This window comes from Siniperca chuatsi, linkage group LG1, assembly GCF_020085105.1.
Source record: "Siniperca chuatsi isolate FFG_IHB_CAS linkage group LG1, ASM2008510v1, whole genome shotgun sequence".
Taxonomy (NCBI): Eukaryota; Metazoa; Chordata; class Actinopteri; order Centrarchiformes; family Sinipercidae; genus Siniperca; species Siniperca chuatsi.
Window position 1 is genome coordinate 582,334 of NC_058042.1, and position 21,314 is coordinate 603,647.

The following is a 21,314-nucleotide window of genomic DNA, read 5'->3' on the forward strand; positions in this document are numbered from 1 at the left end:
ATACATGTTTATCCTTCAGATTTAACAGAATAATTCACCCACAAGCACAGAGACTGTTAAATGTATTTTTATCAGAGATTTAAAAGGTTAAAATGATTTTTCCACTGTGTTTCACTCTGGCCATATATAATGCTTTTATTTCCTGACTTTAGTCTTTAAGGCAGTCACACACTGTGAATGGACCTGAAACAGCACCAGGCCTGTGGAAAAGAGCTGTCTGAAGGATAAACTCAGGGATCAGTAAAGTTTTTCTTATCATTTACTCAAATTACTGTTTTTGTAGGAGCTATTTTATATTGTACGGGTTTACTGTGTCCTTCACTTCACCTTCAGTGAGTACACTTTATTTCTTCTCAGCTGTGTCTCTTCCTTCAGTTCAGCGGGAAGAAAACAAACATCAGGTTCCACCGAGATTTGAACTCGGATCGCTGGATTCAGAGTCCAGAGTGCTAACCATTACACCATGGAACCGTATGATCGCAGCAGGAGAGCTTTATGATACTTATTGATACGCATCGACACATGTGCTGTTTTCGGTGTGTGTGACATCGTAGCTACACCAGCCGTTTCCATGGTTACATCATCCCTCGTTATGCTTAATTAATTTTAACTGATTTCGTATTTGAAGCCTCCTGTTGGACGGTGCTGACGTCACATCCTCCCGGAGCTTTAGTTACAGAAGGACCTCCGCCATTTGCGTTGACGTCACTCAGGTGTATGACAACACGATGACGTGGTTCGGTTGCTCGGCAGGTTTTGCGGCGGCGTCACATCAGTGCAGCGCGCGGGAGGAAGGCGTTTCTTCTGTTTTCACTCGTTGGTTTAATTTCTGGGAATAAATACACTTCCATAAAAAGACACGAGCTGAACGTGAATGATTTGAATATGGAATTAAAAATAGGAAAGCTGTGTAAAATATGTATTAGCTCTATGTACATAATAAATGTATTGTTTATTGTAATTCTTTATTTCTCTGTGGTTAAATCCCTGTGATGGTCAGTCATTTTAATATGTATTCCTTCATTGGCAGACACCTGCCGCCGCTTTACAAACCACTACTCTGATTCTGATCGGTCATAATAATAATTATAATAAAGAACAGGTGTTTTCAGTGGCAGCTGACAGCCTCCCGCCACCAGGTGGCAGTGTAACACAGGCCCGTCCCACAGAGGAGCTGCTTCCTGCAACATCAAATATCACATTCAAATAAAAATCATCATGAAAACAAAATATTTATTATTTCAGTATTTTCATTAACACACTCAGTGTCTGTGTGTGAGTGTGTTTACACATCAGACCAGATCTGTGTCCTGTTGAAACTTGATTTCAGTTTGATTTTATTATATTGCAGATGTTATTGATCTTATATTGATATTGCCGGCTGAGCGGTTGAAACAGGACCCTCCTGTTTCAGCATCAAACAGCCTCCGATGAACAAGTACGGAGACCCAGAGTGTTCAAAATCACATCAATAAATAATCAGAAGAATAAATAAAGACAATATATAATTTAAAAGTGTGAAATACATTTTACAACCCAGCTAACAGTTAATTTCATAATAATAACTGACTTTGCAAAAAGTCTCTGTCTGTCGGTTATGAGATGAAATAATAATCGATAATAGTAAATAAAACATACGTAATAATAAACTCTGTTATTGTTCAAACAAGCAGAATTTCACATGTTGTTTTTCATATAATTATTTATTTCATTATATCTTATTTATTGATGTAATTTGGAAATTGGATTTTTTTTTACATATTTTTTATTTTATTACCAATATTAATTATATTCATATTATAATTATTAGTTTTCTTCATGTCTTATTACCTATAAACATATATATTTATTTGTTCTATTCGTTTTATTTTAATTCTTATTATTTGTGTTTATTGGTAAATCTCACACACACAGATATTATTATTATTGAATATTACACACTTGTTGTGAATCTGCTGTGAGTTAGTGTCAGTATTGATCTGTATATGAATCTTGTTGTGCTGTTATGACCCTGTCTCTCCTCCGCTTTATACACACATTCATAATCTGGATATTTACACTTATCACTTCATATTTAAAGCTGCTTGTTTTGGCGTTTATTCATCTAATAAAAGAAACCAACATGATGCACGAGAACCAAAACCACCACAGAGCTGAATCAGGGACAAAAACCTGCAGAAGAAGAATGCACTCAGACTTCCTGTAGATCTTTATTTAAACACAGAGAGCAGAGCAAAGTGCAGATATTAAATTCATGTGTAACTGAAGCTGACGATCCATCGACGTGTTCAGAAGAGGAAACTGCCAACAGTAACCAGATCGATCGGCCTGAAGTGACGGAAACACGAGACGCTTTTTGGGGAAGAGGAGCACTTAAACAGGCGTCGACTCTGCAGCTCAGACATCAACCCTGACGGTCAAACGTGTACAAATGTCTGTGCAGCTCTGCACATCTGTGGCGGAGAGTGCATTTACTCCAGTGCTTTACTTAAATACAGTTTTGAGCTACTTGTATTTTACTTGAGTAGATTCATTTTAGGTCCTGTATTGTAGAGACGGGACACTATGATCCTCAGTAATGCCAAAAACATATTTATAGTGCAACAAACATGAAAAGTTCATCTTAATGGATTTTGTAACTCCGATTATTCTTTGTCTTACTTCTGTTTAGGGATAATCATACTCTAAGTTTTGGAAATACAGTTCCCATAATGCTTTGGGGGATGTAAACAGGAAGTATAATGTTGCCATGGAGTCAGCGAGTTAGCTGCGAGCTACAGCTTGTTGTTTCAGCCTGTACGTGTTCACATGTGGTCAGACTGTCCCGTCAGAGCAGCCGAACCAGCAGTCAGCAGCTCCTGTCTGCAGTGGACCCGTGGACGGACAGACAGCTGTCTCTGGATCACTGTGAGACTGAAGGAAACTTACAAACAGCAGGATTCTCAGGCAGGTTCTGCAGGTAGGAGGAGCATCTTTTTTCATGATTTCTAAGCAGATTTATGAACAAGATAATGATCTCCTCGGAAAGTGTAAGTCACGCTGAATCTAAAAGTATGTGTTTCATGTCTGTGAGTTCAGATTTGACTGAGAAGGAGTGAGATATTTGACACAAACTGCAGCAATTGAATGTTAAACGTTTTAAAGTACCTTAATATCCTCCATGAGCTGAGTGTGTTGATAAGGGGGACAAACTACAAACTAACTTCCTGTTGGTTTTAGAACACCTGCATGCACCTGTCCCTTTCACCTCACACAGGATCTTTGCCTCACTTCTCTCAGTACAGTATATTATTGTATATTATATGTAAGTATAAGGTGCAGCAGGTCCAGCAGGTCCAGCAGGTCCAGCAGGCAGCAGGTGCAGCAGGTCCAGCAGACTGCAGGTCCAGCAGGTCCAGCAGGCAGCAGGTCCAGCAGGTCCAGCAGGCAGCAGGTCCAGCAGGTCCAGCAGGTCCAGCAGGTCCAGCAGGTGCAGCAGGTCCAGCAGGTCCAGCAGGCAGCAGGTGCAGCAGGTCCAGCAGGCAGCAGGTGCAGCAGGTCCAGCAGGCAGCAGGTCCAGCAGGTCCAGCAGGCAGCAGGTCCAGCAGGCTGTGTGATCCAGCAGATGAAGGTCAGTGTGCTGCGGCAGCATGAACACGGTGTCGTTACCACAGTTGGCTGGTCACATTAATCAGGATAAATGTCCTGATGGTGTTTCAGTGCTGCAGCGACGAGTCTCCACCTGAACTGAGCGAACTCTGAACAGCAGCCTGAAACTTGAAACCGACAGCTGCTGCAGGAAATTCAGCCCATTCGGTCCCTTCCTCTGTATGTTTAAACCTGCGTTCATCTGTTTTTCTTATATTAACACTGAATCAGATGACTGTAATGTTAAAGTGTCTCTGGTGGCTCCACAGAGAAGCATCTCCATCTCTGCAGCTCCACAGAGCTTTTTAGCCACTTTTAGCTCCTAGTTTTGGTTTTGCAGCACATTTCATGTCTGGTTCAGTCTCAGTGTTTCCATCAAACGAGCTCTCATAAACCAACTGCTCAGCACAATATCAGGATAATTGTACGTGCTAAAGCATAGTGTCAGTAGCACAATTAGAGAACACGCACGAGTATCTATGTAAAAAAATGCTAACATTAGCCACCTTAAGCTGCCGGTCATACCAGACCAAGTGAGGCTGTAGCAGCAAATCCCCTGAGTGCTTTTATTGTTTTAGATTTAGTTTTTTGTTTCTTCACTTAAAAGTGGGAATGAAACAAAAAAAGGATTTTGTACTAAAACCACTGTAACTTTGGAAGATACCTGCTTGATGTGTCTAACTGTCACTCAGCCTCATTAACTTCAGAGAAACTGCAGGAGATATTTTCATACAGAAAGAGGACTCTGGATTTTGTCCTCCATCACTTACGTTGAAATTGCTTCCAGAAGGAATCCTGTTCCAGTGTGAACATGAGGACAAACACTGTTTCAACGTTCATGAGTGTTGTTTTAAGATGTGAACCTGAAAACTTTTTGTCAGCAGAGCATCAGGAGAGAAAAAGGGACTCATGATGTTCATGATGTAGACGTTTAGGATCCTGTAGCTGCATATTTGGTGTCTTATAAAAACAAACCCACTGGGCTGAACAGCTTTCTGTCCGTCTGTTTTTATGTCAGCAGAAGGTTTAAAGAAAAGCTGAAACTCACATTGGAGCTCTCATGAATTCAGAAATGCACCAAAAGAAAAGCGTGCTGTTCTGCACTGTAGATGAGGACTCGTGTTTGGGATCTGATGGTGAGAGGCTGCAGCTGGTCTCTCAGCTCGGTGTTGTAATGTTACAGGACAGATCTCGTGACATGAACCTCAATCAGTTTTCTTTGATAAGAAGCTTCATGGAGCATCGAGCAACAGAAAAATCTTTTATTTGATTCTAGCCACAAAACCTTTTCTCTTGAATGAGCGAAAGCTGTTCTATCAAGTTTGTTGGCGGCAGGAAAAAGGTTTATCAAAGCCAAAGTGTACAGGTGAGATGACAGAGAGCCCTTCCATCAACTGAACTACAGTTTACTATGATTGTCATTATGCACCAGAACGTTTCACTATACCAGATGTACAAATTAACCACAGCTAGAAGCAATTTACAACATGCACTTCATGAAGAAAGATTGCATAGCTCTTCACTGTTTTGCCCTTTAAAACTGTGCTTTTTCAAAAGAATCCAGTCAGTGGATTTGGCCCTTCTGCAAAGCACTGAAGTCAGAAAAGCCCTGTTCTGTTTCCTCTGCAAATGTGTCTCAGAAGAGCAGAACTGTCCAGAGGAGACAGCAGACCTGGTGCAGAGTAGCTCTCTTGGTATAAAATTAGCCCCGTCTTGGTTTGTCGCTCCTCCTCGTCCACCTACAAACAGTTTGTAATAAAGAGAGAGGTTTCATGCTGTAACAACGCTCTCTCTGAAATATCCCCGCTGTCTGTAAGATGTGTGCTTCTGTGAGTCCAGGCCAGACTCTGTGTCAGGTCTCAGGTTCTGCTGGAGAGGAAGACTCTCCACCGGGCGATAGAAAGGACAGGCACTGAGTCGAGGTGGGTCTGAGGTTCAGGTGGAGGTGGAGTCTGGAGGGTGAAGACCGGATGGATCAAGAAACGGGCTCAAAGTGAGACGTCTTTCCTCTGCAGGATCTCAGCAGTCTCATATTCGGACGTGGAAGTTGCTGCAGACAAAAACAAAAAACATAATGAGCTTTATCTGTTGAACCACAACGATTCTTCAGGACGCAAACGACTCATGCAGATTTACTTCACTGCTGTGAGAGAATCCACGGATATGCACTAAACTGAACTGTGTGTTTATTCAGCGGCGATCCGGGTCGTCGCATAACAGTTGAACAACCTTCGCTGCAACACAACGAAACGTCATCAAGGTGTCGCATCGGCCAATCAAATACATTTAAAGATCAACTTAACCCCCCCGAAAATGTTGTCTTAAACCTCCAGCGGTTTAACCTCGCACCTCGCTTCAGTGATGCAGAAGTGTACTGCCGGGTGTGTCCGTACACTGTGACATCACAGGGTGTGGTTACAGGAGCAACTCTTCTCACGCTCACCACACCACAGTGATGCTGCTGCGATCAGACGCTTCACACCACAGAAACTCTGATGTTTACTCACTCTACACACAACTCTGATCAATGACTTTGTAACATGAACGCTGTATTTCTGCTGTTCACCTCATGAGCATCGTGACAAGAGATAAAAGAGTTTTAAATCCTGTGTCAGAGCAGTACGAACCTCTGCTTCTCAGACTGGACTTCTGGTGCCTGAAACAACAAGGCTGTTTATGGTCTGAACGCAAACATTCCCCACGCTGCTGTCTTGTTCCTAGTTTTTCTTTAATTCTGCATGGACACGACAAATCGTCCCGAGGACCATTTGTAGTTTTAAACCTGCTTCTCCAGGACGGAAACCTGCTTCTCCAGGACGGAAACCTGCTTCTCCAGGACGGAAACCTGCTTCTCCAGGACTGAAACCTGCTTCTCCAGGACTGAAACCTGCTTCTCCAGGACTGAAACCTGCTTCTCCAGGACGGAAACCTGCTTCTCCAGGACTGAAACCTGCTTCTCCAGGACGGAAACCTGCTTCTCCAGGACTGAAACCTGCTTCTCCAGGACTGAAACCTGCTTCTCCAGGACGGAAACCTGCTTCTCCAGGACTGAAACCTGCTTCTCCAGGACTGAAACCTGCTTCTCCAGGACGGAAACCTGCTTCTCCAGGCTGAAACCGGCTTCTCCAGGCTGAAACCGGCTTCTCCAGGACTGAAACCTGCTTCTCCAGGACTGAAACCTGCTTCCAGGTTCCAGGTTGCTTGCTGCTCAGGTCCAGTGACTGTTGGCTCCTCTGCGGCCTACAGTTACCCACAACCCCCTTCTCTGTGTAGGTTCACACACACGTTTATGTGAATCTTCACAGACGCTTGATTCCAGCTTCAGAAGTTATTGGATGTGAATGAGCTCAGAGTAAACAGCATGAATCAGCTGCAGCGTCTCCTCAGGCTGAGCGAACAGCTCCTCTCCATCAGCCCGCACACTCTAACACACTGTTATTACAGTTTATCTGACCTGGTTGCCATGGTGATAAGATCCCCGGAGCCTCGTTCCAGCTAGTCTGTGACCGGTGGTCCGGTGTGATTTATGACTGAAATCACTGACCGGGTAAATCCACCCCTCCTCTTCCTCTTCTTGCTGCTTGGTTCGGGTGGAGGAATGAAACTGCACAGTGATGAGTCTGACTGCAGCTTTATACCGAACTGCAGAGTATTCAGCTTCCTGTCTGAGAGGCAGCTCAGAGAGACTCAGGACCTGAATCCTCGTACCTGCCCTCGATGGAAAACATCATGAGGTCAAGGAAAAAACGCAATGCTGAAAGAATCAAAACTGAAGTAACGAAAGTCAAAAACAGAGAAAAACACCTGTGCCGTGAGCCTGGCTAATCTCTGGAGTGAGGATGTGTCCTTCGAGTCTGTGAATAAATTAGGCTAATTTAAATGAAAGACTGACATCACATGTTTCTGTCTCCTGCACTCAGTTCAGTTGTCATTTGGCGACCCCTGTGGTTACAGGTGGTAACTGCAGGCGTGTAAAACGTAATAATCCAGGTGCCGAAGTTCTGCTGGAAACCAGCTCTGTCCGCCTGACAGAAATTTTGATATTTGACTATTCTGAAAAACTCTGGATTACATTCAGTGTTCCAAAATGACAAAGTTCATGAAAACGCAGGGATAATTAGAAAGACCGGCGTACCTCAGGAAGTCCGGAGCCTTTGAGATCATGTTCTCAAAGTCGGCGAAGGAGAGCTTGTTGTCTCCGTCGAGGTCGGCCTCCTCAATGGCTTTATCACACACCAGAGTGACCTCCTCTGGTGTCAGCTCGCCTTTGGTCAGCTTGTTCAGAGTCTTCTTCAGGTCCTCCTTACAGATGAAGTTGTCCCTGTTAAAGTCTGAACCACAACCAGAAGATTTCACTCAGAAAGACGTCTGCTGAGGAACGTTTTATTACATGTAGATCAGAGACTGTTCGATATTACAACAAGAAGAAAACCTGAACATCATTCGTCCAGATGCTGTTTAAAGCCACACAACTTTATTTAAAATTCTAGTGAAGGGAGGGTGGGGGTAATATGATGTAGTCCAATTCAACAGCTCTGCAAATTACATGCAATAATAAACATATAATCAATGATGGAAGTATTTAGATCTTTTACTTAAGTAAAAGTAGTAATACCTCACTGCAGAAATACTCTGTTACAAGTAAAAGTCCTGCATTAAACAGTTAAGTAAAAGTATAAAAAGTAAAAGGCAGGGGAATGGGCCCTGCCATTGTAATGCTACAGCATCATCTTATTATTATATTATTATTACAATAACATTACTATTAATGCTGTAGCTGGTCAAGGTGGCTACTTTTAATTACCATAGTTTACATACGTTACTATTTGGTAGTTTGGTAGTTCAACCCTTAACGATTATTATGATTTTAGAAACTCGTTATAGGGTTTCTGTGTAACATGGAAATACTCAAGTAAAATATATAAGTATATCAAAATTGTACATATGTACTTAGTTACTTTCCACCACTGCATATAGTAAAATGAACACCTCTCTGGCAGTGTCTTTGTAAAGGTAGAATCAATGGATCTTACAGGTGTACCTAATAAAGTGGCCACTGAGTATGTGTTTGTTTACTATTACTGTTGTCTTACTGTATACAACAGTCCATAAAACTGTGCATCACAACAAAGTTCAGTGTGGAATCTGATCCAGGACCCTGAACTACTTTTTTAATACTTTACAGCCAACACTGTTTTTTTCCTGCAGTCCGGTGAGATTTTTCAACACTCTTTCTGCGGTTAAACCAGGTCGCCATGCTGGACCATGATACTGTACACAGTCTTGGACCGTAGACCCACTGTAGCGTTCCCCTTCCCAGGTCTTACAGTTAGCGCCTGTTAGCCAGCAGCTCTGACTGTCTTCATGGCGTCTCTTTCTGTTCTGGCCTCTCGGAGTCTGGTTCCCTAACCTGAGGACTTCCACCTCAACAAACATCTTACCGTATATCTTGAAGGCGTATATGATCTTGAGCTCTCTGGGGGAAGTTTCACAGAGTGCAGAAAACATGTCGACGAAGTCGTTGAAGCTCTGGTTCCCCTGTCCGTCCTCTGAGAACGTCTCCACGATTCTGTCTCTGAACGGGTTCTCCTGTCAGGACAAACACAACAACTTTTACAAAAATTAGAACAGAAATTAATTATTAATTTTATTATTTAATGGGACAAAAGGAAAACAAATGATCACTACTTGGAAACATTTATCGTATTAAAAATACTTCACTAGCTGGTTCACATCAGAAAGTATCACAGGGAAATTCTTCTGTGCATCTTGATTCCAAAAGTTTGGTGATGTAGTGACTCACTGCTAACTGCTAACATGCTAGCCAGCTGGGAACATGCTAGCACTAGTCAGTCATAATCGATCTCTGAGCTTCTTTCTATCTGGACCGTTTACTCCTGTTTGTTCATCATTTCATTCAATAAAGGGTTATATAATACATAATAAAGCTCAACTCAAGATGGCTTGGTATTGATCAAATGTGTGTCAAAGTTCACCAAAGTTGACCTTGATGCATAGATTCACTTCACCTCTGTGATTTCATTGGAGGGAATCAATTTCGCTGCTAAATGTCACCATATTACAGGTGGGGTATGCGATTCTGGAGAAATCCAATACCATGACAAATAGCATGATATAGAACGAACAACGACACAGCAAGTAATGTAACTAACGTTAGCTTAGCTAGGTTGTGGGTTAGCAAACTGTCGCTACAGCTGCTGCTGCTAAGCTAACAGCCAGAGAGGACGAGACGGTTTCCCAGAGCAGCACAGCAGCTCCAGACAGCGACGCTCACAACTCTCCTGCTGCTACAGCTAACATCACAACAGCAGCAGATCTTAAACTAGACAGTCAGCTGAATGTCCGCGGGCAGGTCGTTTAACGTCACCTGACACACAGATCATGGCTGGAACAGTGTTGACACTCTCTGTGTTTCCCGTTCACAGAGCCGGGGCTGAGTACGAACACCGGAGTTTCTTTCAGCGCTCACACTGAACGCACAGCTAGCGGACCGAGAGGAGAGATTCACTGAATCTGACAAAAAGTGTACTGGATTAGAATTGCTGACCCCGCCTTTAAATGCTGGTGTGATCGAACATTAAGAGGACATTCAGACCAAAACCAGTGAGCGTGTTATTTCAGGTACACGTGAGAGAATGAAATACAATCCAGGAGGCAGAGTTGCAGTCCTACTTGCTTCTCTGCGCTTCCAGAGCAGTTACCCACCCAAAACTCCTTAGTGACGGTGTCTGCCCCCCGACCACTTAAATTAATAAAATCAAAAGTTAACAGAAGAGGAGTTATACATAAAAACCTAAACAAAAACGCTACATCTAAAGCTGTACTAGTGAATAATTTAATATCAGAGTATCATATTGACTTATGTTGTCTTACAGAAACCTGGCTGGGTCATGAAGAATATGTTGCCTAAATGAATCCACTCCGCCCAGTCATATTAATACTCATATTCCTCGAGGCACCGGCCGAGGAGGTGGAGCTGCAGCCATCTTTGACTCAAGCCTATTAATCAACCCTAAACCTAAACTAAATTATAACTCATTCGAAAGCCTTGCTCTTAGTCTTTCACAACCTGGAAAACACGACAGCCAATTCTATTTGTTATAGTGTACCGCGCTCCTGGTCCTTATTCTGAGTTTCTGTCTGAATTCTCAGAGTTTTTATCAAGTTTAGTTCTTAAAACAGATAAAGTAATTATTGTAGGTGATTTCAATATTCATGTGGACGTTGAAAATGATAGCCTTAGTACTGCATTTATGTCATCATTAGATTCGATTGGCTTCTGTCAGAGTGTACATGAAGCCACTCACTGTTTTAACCACACCCGTGACCTTGTTCTGGTATGTGGCATTGAAATTGAACATTTAATAGTCTTTCCACAGAATCCTTCTTTATTGGACCATTATTTAATAACTTTTGAACTGCTATTACTGGACTACACACCATTAGGCAAAAACTCCTACTCTAGATGTCTATCTGATATTGTGGTGGCTAGATTCAAGGAAGCGATCCCATCTGCATTTAATTCAATGTTATGTTTCAATATAACAGAGGACTCCTATATTAATTTCAGCCCCTCCCAAATTGGCCATCTTGTTGATAGTGCTGCAGGCTCACTGCGAACGACAGTCGATTCTATCACTCCTCTAAAAAAGAAGATAATAAAACAAAGAAGGTTAGTTCCATGGTATAACCCCCAAAATATAGCAAACATCACGAAAACTTGAAAGGAAATGGCGTTCCACCAACCTGGAAGAATCTTGTTTAGTCTGGCAAGATAGTCTTAAAACATACAGGAAGGCCCTCCGTAATGCCAGAGCAGCTTACTACTCATCATTAATAGAGGAAAATAAGAACAACCCCAGGTTTCTTTTCAGCCCTGTAGCCAGGCTGACAGAGAGTCACAGCTCTATTGAACCATGTATTCCTATAGCCCTCAGTAGTAACGACTTTGTGAGCTTCTTTAATGATAAAATTTGAACTATTAGAGAAAAAATTCTCTAATAGAAGTCCTGCCTTCAACCGGTACTGATTTATCTTCAAACACAGGAACCTTAGAAACAGCTGTAAAACTTGATATATATTTTGACAACTGGATATGATCAGTCTGTCTTTATTAACAGGCTATGTACCACAGTCCTTTAAAATAGCTGTAATTAAACCGCTTCTTAAAAAGCCCACTCTTGATCCTGGGGTTTTAGCCAACTATAGACCTATATCTAACCTTCCCTTTCTCTCTAAGATCCTTGAGAAAGCAGTTGCCAATCAGTTGTGTGACTTTCTAAATAACAATAGTTTATTTGAGGATTTTCAGTCAGGGTTTAGAGTGCATCACAGCACAGAGACAGCACTGGTGAAAATTACAAATGACCTTTTAATTGCATCAGACAATGGACTTGTCTCTGTATTTGTCTTGTTAGATCTTAGTGCTGCGTTCGACACCATTGACCATCACATCCTATTACAGAGACTGGAACATGTAATTGGCATTAAAGGAGCCGCACTAAGCTGGTTTAAATCCTATCAGATCGATCTCAGTTTGTACATGTTAACGGTGAGTCCTCTGTGCACGTCAAAGTTAGTCACGGAGTTCCACAAGGTTCTGTGCTTGGACTGATTCTAGTCACCTTATATATGCTTCCTCTAGGCAATATTATTAGGAAACACTCCATAAACTTTCATTGTTATCTGGATGATACCCAATTATATCTATCGATCAAGCCAGATGACACTAATCAGTTAGCTAAACTTCAAGCATGCCTTAAGGACATAAAGACCTGGATGAGCTGCAATTTACTGATGTTAAACTCAGACAAAACTGAAGTTATTGTACTTGGTCCCAAACAAGCCTTCAGTTATCAAGCTCCTCTTCTGTGGAACCAGGTCCCAGTTTGGGTTCAGGAGGCAGACACCATCTCCACATTTAAGACTCAGGCTTAAGACTTTCCTCTTTGATAAAGCTTATAGTTAGGGCTGGCTTGGGTGAGTCCTGAACCATCAGAAACTGATCAAAGGTTTTGAACTGTAACAATTCTGATTCTGGTGATAAGCTAGCTATGTGATTGGTCAGCTTGGACTATAGTGTTTTTTCCTATGAGCATCTAAACGGACAAAAGCTTGCAGGAATGTTTACATGCTGTTTAATGTGCAGCTGATCAGCTTATTAGCTAACTAGCCTGCAAACTGACATTTCACTGGTAAATGTTTGGTGGTTCGTTCAACAAGCTGCAGGACAAGATGTGTGTTCATGTCTGTAAGTCAGATAAGGAGATGTTAGCATGAAGCTAATGTGGTTGTTCAAAGTCTGTGGATCTTGTGTTGTGTAGCTGCTGATCAGCTCAGAGTGACTGCTGATGTCACTGCTTTATGCAAGATTTGATTGCACAAATTCTCCATCCATGTAGATGGTGAACTAACGGTATACTGCCTGGTTTATGCACAGGGGGTGTCATCATTTCTGCCTTTTGATTTTCTCTCAGAGGAGAACTCAGGAAGTGATTTACAGAGCAGATGTGTTCATATGGACTTCCAAAGATGTTGAACAAGTCCATACAGCAGCATCTCCCAGTGGGCCTCAATGCACCGTGTTTGTTGACGAGTCCACCAACAATCAAAAGGCTCACAAATAGTGTGTCCAGGCACAGATCACAGGTCAATACCAGGCGGACTAATTATCAGCACTCTACCTTCAGTTCGGGCATGCTGACGATGAGCGTCAGAGGAACTTTGATGTCGGGGTTATTGGTGTAATCCAGAGGCACTAAATGTGGAGCCAGCTCACGATATCTGCCATGTAGCCTGTAACACAGCAGGGGACAGACGACAGGGTTAATAATGTGACAGAAAACACAATGTTACAGCTGATGTGCTCTGTTTAGTCAGAAAGACAGAGACAGAAAGAGAGACAGACACAACCTCACCACTTTGAAGACATCAGGGAGATGCTGCCCACCCTGTGCACCCGGCTTCTGTTCAGCTAAGACACATACTCAGAACACCTTCTCACTTAAGAAACCGAACGATAGTAATAGTAGTAGACAGTACAATGATAATATTAGTGAAAATAGTACATGCCTCCATGTAAAATTATTATTCAGTATTGTAAATGTATAGATAATTGTAGGTGTTTTTATATTTGTCTCACTATACAGGTTAATTATGACTGTTTTAATGCGTTCATTTCATATAAGCTGCTGGACTATTCAGGGTCTCCACTCCTCAACCTCTGAGCTGAAGAGTGGAAACCCTGAATTCATAAATTCAAACATTGATGTAATTGTGCTGACAGAAACATGGTGTCAAAATGATCTGCTCCCTCACTGTCCTCCAGGATATAATGAAGTCATGGTGCGCGCTATAAGATTAAAAAACATACGCAAGGGCAGAACATCGGGGGGGTCTTGGTGAGGTATAAAGGAGATCTTTCCCGTCAGATTTGACCAGTTAAACAGGGTAAATCACACATTTGGTTAAGGTTAAAGCCTGGGCAGAACTGATAGACCCCTGTCTCTCTGTGCTGTTCATATACCCACAGCAGATTCTCCTTATTCTGAAGACGACATTTCTGAAACTCTCCACTCAGAAATCTCCAGTTTCCAGGCCCAGGAACTGAACCTGATGTCATCGACCACAGGGCAACAACCATGTGTTCGGGCAGTCTCTGCTGTTTACCACACCAACCCTCAGCCCTCGGGACAACCTGGACTCTGAAATCAACCGAAGCGGCAGGGAGGCAGTGCAACTGTCAGGCCTTGGGCCTGTGCATAGTTATCGGTAGGTTCAGAGGGGACTCTTTATGGGGGTTTCACCTACTCCTCAGCTCCTGGGTCGACTGTAGTAGACTACGCAGTCACTGACATGGACCCTCCACCATCAGTGCTTTCACTGTCAGACAGCAACCCCCCCTTTCAGACCACAACCAAGTAAATGTGTTCTTTACACTCTCAGGTCAAAGGAGTGACACGAACAGGGAACCCAGGAAGCTGTATAAATTAAACCCTACTTACAGATGGGCCCCAGACAGTGGAGACAAATTCATCACCTGATCTGATGAATGACATATCAGCATATAACCAAAATCAATACGTCCCTACCTGAGATGGTGTAAAGGCCACTGATGATATCAACATGATATTTCATGAGGCAGCTGTTAAAGCTGACCTTATGAAACAAAAATGGAAGCCTGTTAAAAAGCAAAACACAGACAAATGGTTTGATCAAGAATGCGAGAAACATGGCCAACCAAACAACTCAGCCTTACGCATCAGGTACAACAACATTTTAAACAAATATAAACGTACAATTAGGAACAAAAAACAAAATTTAAACCCACAAGAAACTTGAAGATATTGAAAACGCAATTAATTGAAATCAATCCTGGGATCTGTGGAACATCTTCAACACAAAGCAGCAGCAAGCTCTGCATCCAACATGGTGACATCTGGAGAGCACATTCTGAAAATCTGCACAAAGACATTCCAATAAATCTAATTAATCCAGATCAATGTGTTATAAAGGAAAAACTCCAAACATGAGAAGAAACAATTAAAGGCAACCAAAAGCCCCTTGATTTCCCGATTACTTGGGAACAACTGACCACACAGACAGAGTCTCTCCGGCCAGGGAAAGCTTGTGGTCCGGACAGCGTTAACAACGAAATGCTGAAACGCAGCACCCCAGAGATGCAGGGTGCTGAAGCTGTTCAACACCGTCCTTCAGTCAGGATGGTTTCCAGACATCTGGTGCAAAGGGCTCGTTTCCCCCGTTCATCAGAGGGGGGACCAATCAGAGCCTGTAACCACCGAGGCGTCTGTGTCAGCAGGTAAACTGTTCTGTCGTATCTGGAACATTGGAAGGAAGAAACTAAAAGCCAAAGTAGATCAGAAAGTTATCTGGCCCTAAAAAGAGACGACGAACTGGCAGAATATATTCTTTTAAAGAGTTCGGTCTCGACCTGCTCTAATGGAAAAGCCCAATGAGAGAACTTCTGTTATGAATGAATGCGCTATATAAATAACACTGAACTGAACAGAGACAGGAAGCAGAGACAGATCCTGACCAAGTGCAGGCTCAGAGTCCACAGACAGATCCTGACCAAGTGCAGGCTCAGAGTCCACAGACTGGACATCCAGACAGGAAGACACAGACAGAACATGTGGTCTCTGTTGGACAGGTGAGGTGAGACAGGTGAGACAGGTGAGGTGAGACAGGTGAGACAGGTGGGGTGAGACAGGTGAGGTGAGACAGGTGAGGCAGGTGAGGTGAGAGAGGTGAGACAGGTGAGACAGGTGGGGTGAGACAGGTGAGGTGAGACAGGTGAGACAGGTGGGGTGAGACAGGTGAGGTGAGACAGGTGAGACAGGTGAGACAGGTGGGGTGAGACAGTTGAGGTGAGACAGGTGAGACAGGTGAGGTGAGACAGATCTTCCTCCTAGTGTTCAACATTCAGTGAAATAAGAACGTTTCCTTTAACGAGTTCAGCTCTGAGCTCAGATTTCAAAGAGCTCGACGTTAAAAATCCTCCGAGGAGACGGAGACAGGATCCTGCTGATCAATATGTATCAACACACACACACACACACACACACACCTACACACACCTACACACACACACACACACACAGACTCACCTACACACACACACCTACACACACACACACTCATTAAAGCAATGTTGTTTAGTTTTCACTTTTTGTATTTTAACTGCAAGTCTACAATTTAGACAGGTAGACAGGCAGACAGGTAGACAGGCAGGCAGACAGAGAGACAGACAGACAGGCAGACAGGCAGACAGACAGACAGGTAGACAGGCAGACAGACAGACAGGAAGACAGGTAGACAGACAGACAGGTAGACAGGCAGGCAGACAGACAGGTAGACAGACAGACAGACAGACAGACAGGCAGACAAACAGACAGATAGACAGGTAGACAGGCAGGCAGACAGACAGACAGACAGACAGACAGACAGACAGTGAGACAGACAGGCAGGCAGACAGACAGGCAGACAGGTAGACAGACAGACAGGTAGACAGGCAGGCAGACAGAGAGACAGACAGACAGGTAGACAGGCAGGCAGACAGGTAGACAGGCAGACAGGCAGACAGACAGACAGGCAGACAGGCAGACAGACAGGTAGACAGGCAGGCAGACAGACAGACAGACAGACAGGCAGGTAGACAGACAGGCAGACAGGTAGACAGGCAGACAGACAGGTAAACAGACAGGCAGACAGACAGACAGACAGACAGACAGGCAGGTAGACAGACAGGCGGACAGACAGACAGGTAGACAGGCATGCAGACAGACAGGCAGGTAGACAGACAGACAGACAGGCAAACAGACAGGTAGACAGACAGGCAGACAGACAGACAGACAGACAGGCAGACAGGTAGACAGGCAGACAGACAGACAGGTAGACAGACAGACAGGCAGACAGACAGACAGACAGGCAGACAGACAGGCAGACAGGCAGACAGACAGACAGACAGACAAGTAGACAGGCATGCAGACAGACAGGCAGACAGACAGACAGACAGACAGACAGACAGGCAGACAGGCAGACAGACAGACAGACAGGCAGACAGGTAGACAGGCAGACAGACAGACAGGCAGACAGACAGACAGACAGGCAGACAGACAGGCAGACAGGCAGACAGACAGACAGACAAGTAGACAGGCATGCAGACAGACAGGCAGACAGACAGACAGACAGACAGACAGACAGGCAGACAGGCAGACAGGCAGACAGACAGGCAGACAGGCAGACAGACAGACAAGTAGACAGGCATGCAGACAGACAGGCAGACAGACAGGCAGGTAGACAGACAGGCAGACAGACAGGCAGACAGACAGACAGGTAGACAGACAGACAGACAGACAGGCAGGTAGACAGACAGACAGGCAGACAGGCAGACAGACAGGCAGACAGACAGACAGACAGACAGACAGACAGGCAGGCAGGCAGGCAGACAGACAGGTAGACAGACAGACAGACAGACAGGCAGACAGGCAGACAGACAGGCAGACAGACAGACAGGCAGGCAGGCAGACAGACAGGTAGACAGACAGACAGACAGGCAGACAGACAGGCAGACAGACAGACAGACAGACAGACAGACAGACAGACAGACAGGCAGGCAGGCAGACAGACAGGCAGACAGACAGGTAGACAGACAGACAGACAGACAGGCAGACAGACAGGCAGACAGGCAGTAATCATTAAAGAACAGCTCCACTAAAGGCGGAGTCAGGTGATCAGCTGACTGTAGCTCCTCCCACTGACTGCAGGTGATGAATAAGTTTAAGGACTCACCGCAGGACCTGTTTCCTGGTGAAGAAGCTGCAGTCCTGTAAAGAGACAGAGTCAGAGTCAGAGAGCGGATCCGCGCCCCCCCTCAGCCAGCGGCAGCGGCATCACATGCGGCAGCGGCATCACATGCGGCAGGACGCAGCGCCGCCCTGCCGCTGTTTCCTACAGACCGCTGTGGGGAAAACAGACACACCTCATCTCCACCAACTGATGGATCTCTAAACGACACCCATGCTGGTTCTCCCTGAGAAACCCGGGCCTGCTCTGATTAACGGATAAACCCGTGTCACCTGATACGCGTCCAGCTGCTCGTCGGTGAAGGTTGTCTGCTTGTTGCCCATCCTGCTCGGCTGCCTCTCCCATCACAGAGCTGCATCCCACTGAAGTCCCTGCTGCTCTCGATCCATTCAGGACCACACGTTCCGGTCCGGCAGCCGCTCCGACATGCACACTCCCGGTCCGGGTTTAGTCCCTATCCGGAGCTCTCAGCTGCCGTTTCAGCGCAGAGGAAAAGGTGATTTTTACGCCTGAGCGGTGCGGAGAGGAGGCGGTGCGGGTACCAGCGTGCTGCCTTCAGGGGCTGCTCGTACAAGCCGCCTTTCATGGGGGCGTTACAGACTGGACGCGATTACATAGCAACTTGTATTCTTGTTTTATACTGACTTTTTCCGAGTCAGACTTTAATTTTAGAATCTTATTTCAGATTTCAGCCAATCACATGACTTTCCAAATGGTAGACACGTCTTTCACGTCAACATCCAGGTCATATTGAGGACTGTGGCCCTCGGAAAGCTCCGATGAATCCAACTCAAAGAAAGGAAAGTCGGTCAGTCGGTGAAACTTGATTCACAGTACTGAACCCTCACGCGACCCGCCGGTGAACGCGCAACGTGCTGAAGCGCTTTATTTGCCCGTCAGAGGGGCAGTTTGAGGCCAGTTACACGTCTCTGAGCTGCTGAGCTCTGCGTGAGTCACTTTACAGCTGACACACAAACACACACAAACACACACACACACACACACACACACACACACACTCACACACACACACACACACACACACACACACACAAACACACACACACACACACACACACACACACACACACACACACACAAACACACACAAACACACACCAGCAGATCAAAGACGATAATAAGAGAAGAAGATTCTGATAATCCTGACTGTTCCTGAAGGCAGCACGGAGCCTGAGGATGTTGCAGAGCACGCACACACACACGCACACACACACATGCACACACACACACACACACACACACACACACACACACACACACACACACACACACACACACACTCTGTGCAGTTATGGAGGCTGGATTCAGGATTTTCATTTCTACTTTATAAATATCTTCTGCTGAGCTTCCAAACTGCTTTTTAAATGTTTTATTCTGGTTGTTTGGTCATCTGATGATGATTTGAGTTCATTTTATTTCCCACAAAGATCCAAACTCCGTTTCAGACTCACTGAGGAGAAATACTGAGTCTGTTTCAGGATCAGAATCAGAAATACTTTATTGATCCCCGAAGGGAAACTCTTTGTTCCAGCAGCTCGTCTTTACGTCAGTGCACACAGGAGGAAGTACTAGCAAACAATATGATACACTATAAAACTATAAAACAGGTCAGAAAATAAATGAAGTACCAAGTGGGTTTACCGGTTGATGATGATAATACAGTATAATAATACAATGTAATAATATATATACTCCTCCTTGAACCGCCACCTTAACGTGGTGGAGGGGTTTGAGTACCCGAATGACCCTGGGAGCTATGTTGCCTGGGGCTGTATGCCCCTGGTAGGGTCACCCATGGCAAACAGGTCCAGGGTGACGGGTCAGACCAAGAGCGGTTCAGAAGACCCTTATGGATTATTTAAAATCAAGGCCAGTTACGTCGCCCGGATTGGCGCTACCGGGGCCCCACCCTGGAGCCAGGCCAGGGGTGGGTGCCCGACGGCGAGCGCCTGGTGGCCGGGCCTTTCCCCACGGGGCCCGGCCGGGCACAGCCCGAAGGAGCGACGTGGGGCTGTCCTCCCGTGGACCCACCACCCGCAGGAGGATCCGTAAGGGGCCGGTGCAGAGAGATCTGGGCGGCAGTCGAAGGCAGGGGCTTCGCGACCAGATCTCCGGACACAGAAACTGGCTCTAGGGACATGGAATGTCACTTCGCTGGGGAAGGAGCCTGAGCTTGTGCGGGAGGTTGAGCGTTACCGGCTAGATATAGTCGGCCTCGCCTCCACGCACAGCCTGGGCTCTGGAACCCGTCTCCTCGAGAGGGGCTGGACGCTCCATTTCTCTGGCGTTGCCGGGCGGGAGAGGCGGCGGGCTGGTGTGGGCCTGCTCATAGCCCCACAGCTCAGCCGTCACGTGTTGGAGTTTACCCCAGTGAACGAGAGGGTCGCGTCCCTCCGCCTCCGGGTGGGGGACAGGTCTCTCACTGTTGTGGCGGCCTACGGGCCGAACAGCAGTGCAGAGTACCAGGCCTTCTTGGAGTCCCTGGGAGGGGTACTAGACAGTGCACCACCCGGGGACTCCGTTGTTCTACTGGGGGACTTCAACGCCCACGTGGGCAACGACAGTGACACCTGGAGAGGGGTAATCGGAAGGAACGGCCCCTGATCTGAACCCGAGCGGTGTTCAGTTGTTGGACTTCTGTGCTAGTTACAGTTTGTCCATAACTAACACCATGTTCAAGCACAAGGGTGTCCATCAGTGCACGTGGCACCAGGACACCTTAGGCGGAGGTCGATGATCGACTTTGTTGTCGTATCATCTGACCTCCGGCCGCGTGTCTGGACACTCGGGTGAAGAGAGGGGCGGAGCTGTCAACCGATCACCACCTGGTGGTGAGTTGGATCCACTGGCGGGGAGGAAGCCGGACAGACTTGGCAGGCCCAAGCGTATCATGAGGGTCTGCTGGGAACGTCTGGCGGAGCCCTCTGTCAGCAGGGTCTACAACTCACACCTCCGGGAGAGCTTCTCCCAGATCCCGGGAGGTTGGGGACATTGAGTCCGAGTGGACCATGTTTTCCACCTCCATTGTCGATCATGCGGCGGCTCGTAGCTGTGGTCGCAAGGTTTCTGGTGCCTGTCGCGGCGGCAATCCCCGAACACGGTGGTGGGCGCGGAAGTAAGGGATGCCGTCAGGCTGAAGAAGGAGTCCTATCGGGCCTTGTTGGCTCGTGGGACTCCCGAGGCAGCTGACAGGTACCGCAGGCTAAGCGTGCTGCAGCCCGTGCGGTCACAGAGGCAAAAACTCAGGACTGGGAGAGGTTCGGAGGCCATGGAGGAGGACTATCGGTCGGCCTCAAAGAAATTCTGGCAAACCGTCCGAC

At 45.7% G+C, this 21,314-nt stretch overlaps 1 protein-coding gene and 1 non-coding gene across 2 annotated transcripts; both read right to left on the bottom strand.

Moving 5' to 3' along the window:
- Positions 1-399: 399 nt before the first annotated feature.
- Positions 400-471, bottom strand: trnaq-cug. Its single transcript has one exon. It is a non-coding gene; the product is annotated as a tRNA-Gln (tRNA).
- A 4,403-nt stretch (positions 472-4,874) lies between these two features.
- Positions 4,875-18,933, bottom strand: LOC122879613 (calcium and integrin-binding family member 2-like). Its single transcript, XM_044203950.1, has 6 exons — positions 18,246-18,933; positions 17,959-17,993; positions 13,332-13,443; positions 9,069-9,216; positions 7,763-7,958; positions 4,875-5,677 (listed from the first exon to the last, which is right to left on the bottom strand). Exons 1-6 carry the CDS (start codon positions 18,294-18,296, stop codon positions 5,656-5,658), a joined length of 564 nt encoding a protein of 187 aa, XP_044059885.1. The 5' UTR covers positions 18,297-18,933; the 3' UTR covers positions 4,875-5,655.
- Between the last annotated feature and the right edge of the window lie 2,381 nt (positions 18,934-21,314).

What these genes read in the sequence shown, in the direction of transcription:
- LOC122879613 (XM_044203950.1), bottom strand. Translation starts at nt 18,296, where the DNA reads ATGGGCAACAAGCAGACAACCTTCACCGACGAGCAGCTGGACGCGTAT. An exon ending in TCAGCATGCCCGAACTGAAG is followed by an intron (nt 9,217 to 13,331) that starts GTAGAGTGCTGA and finishes TTGTCCTGACAG; the next exon opens with GAGAACCCGTTCAGAGACAG. An exon ending in ATACGCCTTCAAGATATACG is followed by an intron (nt 7,959 to 9,068) that starts GTAAGATGTTTG and finishes GTTGTGGTTCAG; the next exon opens with ACTTTAACAGGGACAACTTC.